This window comes from Halyomorpha halys, unplaced genomic scaffold, assembly GCF_000696795.3.
Source record: "Halyomorpha halys isolate HHAL.00 unplaced genomic scaffold, Hhal_1.1 Scaffold331.1, whole genome shotgun sequence".
NCBI lineage: Eukaryota > Metazoa > Arthropoda > Insecta > Hemiptera > Pentatomidae > Halyomorpha > Halyomorpha halys.
The window spans coordinates 25,110-31,109 of record NW_027116263.1 but is presented as its reverse complement, the minus strand read 5'-3'; the positions used below and the strand labels follow the sequence as shown (position 1 = coordinate 31,109).

General features: G+C 29.4%; 1 protein-coding gene across 7 annotated transcripts in view; it reads right to left on the bottom strand.

The window, feature by feature from the left end:
- Positions 1 to 5,746, bottom strand: part of Ino80 (chromatin-remodeling ATPase INO80) — a 53,795-nt gene extending 48,049 nt beyond the window's left edge. For 6 of the 7 annotated variants that reach the window (XR_001343237.3, XM_014421663.3, XM_024359853.2 and 3 more), the window contains exons 1-8: positions 5,399 to 5,746; positions 5,156 to 5,296; positions 4,977 to 5,077; positions 4,699 to 4,895; positions 2,112 to 2,285; positions 1,874 to 2,029; positions 803 to 901; positions 314 to 472 (exon numbers count right to left, since the gene is read on the bottom strand). Coding sequence is in view for 6 of the 7 variants with exons in the window: in XM_014421663.3 (XP_014277149.1) it covers positions 314 to 472; positions 803 to 901; positions 1,874 to 2,029; positions 2,112 to 2,285; positions 4,699 to 4,895; positions 4,977 to 5,077; positions 5,156 to 5,289 (1,020 nt within the window). In the remaining variant the exon portion in view is untranslated. The remainder of the gene's footprint in view (positions 1 to 313; positions 473 to 802; positions 902 to 1,873; positions 2,030 to 2,111; positions 2,286 to 4,698; positions 4,896 to 4,976; positions 5,078 to 5,155; positions 5,297 to 5,398) is intronic. The other variant, XM_014421662.3, reaches the window with a different exon arrangement.
- Between the last annotated feature and the right edge of the window lie 254 nt (positions 5,747 to 6,000).

The following is a 6,000-nucleotide window of genomic DNA, read 5'->3' as shown; positions in this document are numbered from 1 at the left end:
TCATTTATCATCCACGGTCAACTATCTCTCATAATTATTTACTAGATGTTTGTAAATACATTTTTGAGCCCCCCCCCCAACACAAGAAAGTCAATTTCACAAAATTTACAGTTGTGTAATTATACTTCTGGAGCAGCGATATGAAGACGGCAGATAGCAGTTTGAAATACCTTAAAACTTTCTTTGGGCTCTATATGAAAATCAGTTAATTCATTTTTTCATGAAAAACAGGGGGGAAAAAAAACAAGAAAAAAAGGGGAGAAAAAGAGCAAAAAAGTATTATTTTCTTCTAAGATGTAGTTTTATAAATTACCTCCATCAGTTCAACATCCAATTTTCTTTGTTCCTCAGCTTCTTTCTCCATTCTTCTTCTCGTTTCTCTCTCCACTCTCTCAAATCTTTTCCAGTATACTTGCATTTCACGTGTTAATCTTTTTGCTCTCCAGATGACTTCTTTCATATTCTTTTGGGACTGTAAAAAACAGGATAATAAAAATAATTATAGAGTCGTTTAATTTGGTAATTGGTTTCCTAATTAATTTATAAGAATATGATAAAAAGACATATTCACCATCTTTACTTCAGGAAAATCTATTCCATAAAGAGCTATTAGAAAGCAATGGGTAATATGATTACAACTTTAAATGGTTATAGATTTTAATAATCTATAAAATAAATCCGGACTGTAAGTATCTGTGACAATTCCTCACTCACTTATTGATCATAAATACGAAAATGTCTATAAAGTTGAAATTATAATTGATGTTTTAGACCTACAAAAAGGCAGGAGAGGAAAACTTACTTGCATTGCACGTTGTCGACAGTGCCTCATACAGTTAGTAGCAGCTCGTCTGCATGATGTTAATATCTCCTTATGATTGCTAATTCTATACCTCTGAACCTAAATAACAGAATTCTTAAATATAAAATTTTAAGAGAACTTACTAAAAATAATATGTAATTTAATGTTTAAATAAATTAATTAGTATTTAAGTTCAGTCTCAAAACACTATTATATTTATTTACTGCCTAATATTGAATTTGTTTAGCGGGTCACAGGAGGAGCAGAAATGAGAAGGAAAAATAGGAATGAATTGTACAGACCGAAATGGAATGTAAAAGGAAACTGTAAGGGAAAAAAATTTGTTTATTATATCTTATTATTGTGTCTCTTTTTTTTCTGATTATACCATGTATGTGTAATTTATATATATCCGATTACGGATTGATAAGTATGCTGTGTGAGATAGCAACCTAATGTATTTAGGGAGCATAGATAAATAAAGTATTTCTCTCTCTTCAACAGTCCGCCAATTCGGCCATCCTCAAGGTCATTAATATAAGTCTTATCACCCTATTTCAATGATTCTTAAAACTTTCAATTATATTAATTACTCTTAACTAAACTATTATCACTTTCTTATTAAAAATAAGGTGTTTATAAGAATGTGATAATAGTGTTATAATGATAATGGAGTTGATCCGTAATAAAAATTTGAGAATTAATAAAATAGTGACAAAACAGATTTATATAAATGATATTAATGACCTGTGCAGAATAGCCTGCAAAACGTTTTTAAAGAATTGTATGTGAGGTATAAACTTGTATTTAAGATTGTCCTTGAGGATGGCCGAATAGGACGAAACATTAGACCGTTAAAGAAATAATAGAAAGAAAAGTGTTTTGAGACTTAACTCAGATACTAATTAATTTATTTAAACAATAAAAACCAATCTCAAAAAGTTGAGAAGTTTATATATATATAACAGTATATAATATTGGTATAAAAAAACAAAAATAAGAAAGTACAAAACATTAAAACCATAAATTTGAAATCATCAATATACAACAATGTACGATTTCAATACACACCTTTCCGATTTCTTTTTTGGCCATATTTGCCCAAATTTTACGCCTACGATGTGCCATGATTTCGGCAGCTTTGCTTTGAGCTGATTTTTTCCTATGGCTAATTTCTTTTTTAGATCTGCTCATTAGTTGCATATCTGGTTCTTCTTTGATTTTTCTCTAGAAAAGTAAATTTCAATATTAAAAAAAATAAAGATAATAATAAAAAAGAAGTGATGTTGAAAATATAAAATGAACTTACTTTCTTCCTTTCCACATTGAAATTTTCATTCTGTTGATCTTGCTTTTTCAGCTTTTCTTTTTTTTGAAAAACAAATTTCTTTTTCTTAACAAAACCGGAACTTGAACTTTGATGTTCTGGATATTTGTCAAAATTGGAGAGGAGCCCCGTGCCATAGTACATGTATTCCTGGTTCTGTAATGATAATTATAATTACTAGGTTTATTCCGCATGTGTGTATACAAAAGCATATTTAAATATAATAAAAAAAAAAGTTTAAAAAGGGAAGATGGTCTGGGTGCGATCAAAGAAAAAAATTCAAATAGTCATAAAACTATTTAATATGAGACGGAGAAATGCTGCCTCATATTTCTCTCCTACTTTATGTATATTATCATATAATGATCGCCTATTTTTAATACTTTCTTTAATTTGCTAATGCTATTTACTTTAACATTATTTTCAAATATAACGTATTACTTAACCACCAATACCTACCACTTCTCTTTCCTGTCAACCTTTCATTTTTATGCTTGCCTGCAATCTGTAAGGAAGGTGTCTAATTTTGTTCATTATTTTCCTTTATTCTTGATTTTACTCTGATTACTCCTTTTTCCATCTTTTAGTATGTACAATATATTTATATTTCTTTAAAAAAAAATGCAGAAATGACTCTTTATAGATAACTGGACAATGTCCTAGTTACTAAGAAAATAATACATCAACCCTTTACACTCGAAGTTTTTTTTTATTCATATTAACAGCTAAATAATATGAAGGATCCGCGACTGTCATTTGTCACCTAAAGCGAAATATCTTATACATAATAATTTTTACGATTTGTCTTTGTCCTCATGTAATGGACTGAAAATGATTTGCGTTGCCTCCATAGCAAAGCCCTAGAGTTTGAAGACAAATTTCAAATGGCTTCGCTCTGGAGCCCCCGAGTGCAAAGAGTTAATTATAGACAAGAAAAAAAAGTAAAAGTTTTTTAATACCTCATTCATTTTTTAAAAGACAGAATAAAAAAGTCAGTGGAACCCATAAGAATATTTATGAGAGATAGTTGACCGTGGATGATGAATGAGAAGATGGTTGGGGGTGCGGTCAATGAAAAACACAAATAAGTACGATTAACTTATTTTAAATATAATACTTTTACTTTTAAATATAATATAAAAAACCCTTAACTCAGAGAAAAAACAAAGAACAAAAAAAAAAAAAAAAAATTAATTTCATAATAGGAACTTTATATAAAAAATATTGAAAAATATTTCTCACTTACAAATACATAATTTTAGCCCCATCTTAGTTCAGTTTATTGTTATCTTATTATTGTTCTTTGTCAACAGATTTTCAGTTGTTTTGTATCTTTTTTTTTAAGTCCTCATGAAAGCCCTGCAAAGTGGGACGAAACGTCAGCAAATAAATAGTTGAAAACTATTTTTTGTACCTTTTTAACCGCACAAACCTAACCATCTCCGTCAAAATAACTTCGTGGCTAACAAATTACATAAATACTTTACAGTCATCCTGCGAATCCGTAACTTTCAAAATGTTATAGTCAAAGCAAAACAAAACATCATTACAGGTGAGTCTGAAGTATCACATATTTATCAGGTGGTTAATGACCATTATTAATTTACTCGTTCAACACAGAACTTAATGTAGGAAGATTAATAATCGATCACATGTAATAGGTTGTAGGAAGATAGTCCGGGTGGCAATCAATAAAAGTACAAAATAGTAAAAAAGGTTTAGTTTACCAATAAAGTAAAGTAAATTTAGTACTAACTAAAATCTGATGTTCCATTATAGTGGTTTATGATATATACTATTATGGTTACCATAATTACTAGATCCTAGTAGCATATTTTCTCATGCTCAAGTAATCTACAAATGCCCAACGAATTTCCAGTGAAGTTCAGGATCTAAATTAACATATATATATATATATATAAAATCACTTTATGAAGTCAAAGTGTAGCTAACTACAATTGTCAACTGTTTTCTAATTGTGTCATGCCCACCTGTCATGCTTGGTTGACATTTGTGTACTATTGACTAATTTCTTAAGAAGATAGTCTGGGTGATGGTCATGGCTACCACCAGAGCAAAAATCAAATATTTAATAGTTTATTCATGTTTTGATATACAATAAGAAGAATAAGATTGGATATGCGAGATGCAGATTTCCATGACTACTGGAATATTTGTATCCAAGCTGAATTCATATTTAATACTTTCCTGGGACAACGTAGTGCTCACAATAACATAATAGTATTAAAATTAAACAATTTAAAAATAGTTATTAGAAATTACAGGAATAAATTTGTCAGAAGAATAATTGCTAACTTCAGACAAATTGTATTGGGGCAAATTAGAAACATTTTGTGATCAATTATAAAAGGTTGTCTAGTTGAGGGGATTGTCACTTAGAGAACAACTTAATTTTTAAATTAGAAAATAACACTACTAGGTTTAATCAATATTACGATTATAACATTTGGTTATAAAATCACTTCTGATTTATATGATCTATTCCTTTTCACTTGGTTAGCAAAGAAGTATAATTTATATACTAACAGTAGATATGAAATATTCTTACTTTTGAATTGTGGTAGAATCTTTTTTTAAACTTGTTCCTAAGTACATGTTCACGTAGCATGTCTTGTAAGTCTTCTTCCGTAATTTCTTCATCGTCTGAGGAATCTGATGTGTCAGTTAGAAGAACATCTACCAACCACTGCCTATCTAAGCTTACATTGCTCAAGTTGTAAAGCCTCTTCTTGTCAGCTATTCTATCTGTACGAACGGTCAGTTACATAAAGCTTAACAATCCAAAGAAATAATTCATCAAAACTGGAGGAGTGAAGGTAAGCTTACCTTCTTTAGTTGCTGTGATACCATTCCATACTGTTTCTCCAGTATAAGCATCGACACCTGCTAATTCTGTGTCAGAATCGCTGGAGGCTTCGCCATCCTCACTAATAAACAATATTGATTAAGCCATTTCCCATTATACTGTCGGAAATTCATAAAATAAAATATATATATAAGATTACCCTAATGGTTGTTTTAAAAAGTCTTCAACATATGTTAGGAAAGGAGCTATGTCCAAGCTTTTTTCTAACTTCTGGTAATACAGAGGTTTAGCAATTTCTGTTTTTACTACCATGTTTGTTTTATCATCACTCATACTGCAACTAATTACATGCAATATAAATAAAAACCACACTCACTTTAAGGAACTTAAATTCTCTTGAGTACCATTAATTTAATGGTAAATTAAAAAATTAATCACTCACAAATGAATGTCATCAAAAGATATCTCTGCATCCCAGTTAGAAAATATTACTTAACTGAAATGTAAAACTTATATATAACCATATTTAAAGTGTGTAGATATAACTATTTTGCTTGTCACATTTTTAGTAAACCACACCCAAATTAATATCTGTTTTTTTACATAAGCCTAATCAGAATATCAACCAGTCCATACTATTCGCTTATAAAAATGTGCTAGGGGTCAAATAAAAAAGGAAAGTGAAATAAGGTTAGTATATATTGAAAGACGCATCTCCTTTTCAGAGAATCAGAAATATTTCAGCCAGCTGGGTTGGCCTGGCAGAATTCAAGTTTGTTTCAAGTAGCCATTTTTAATGGTTCTATCTCAAACAGCCTCGAACATTGAAAGGATTTTTTAAACAATTTCTTGTGTATTCGAAATAAAAGTGAATGAAAATTTCTTTATTTGAGTGTCATAATCAATAGAAACCTGAGATAATAATTATTCTGAGAATTAGTACCACATATACTACAATAATAGTTTTGTTTTCATTCGCTTTAACTGTTTTTTAAATGATAAAAAATATATATAAAATATTTCTTTTGTAATTTTATTAAATTT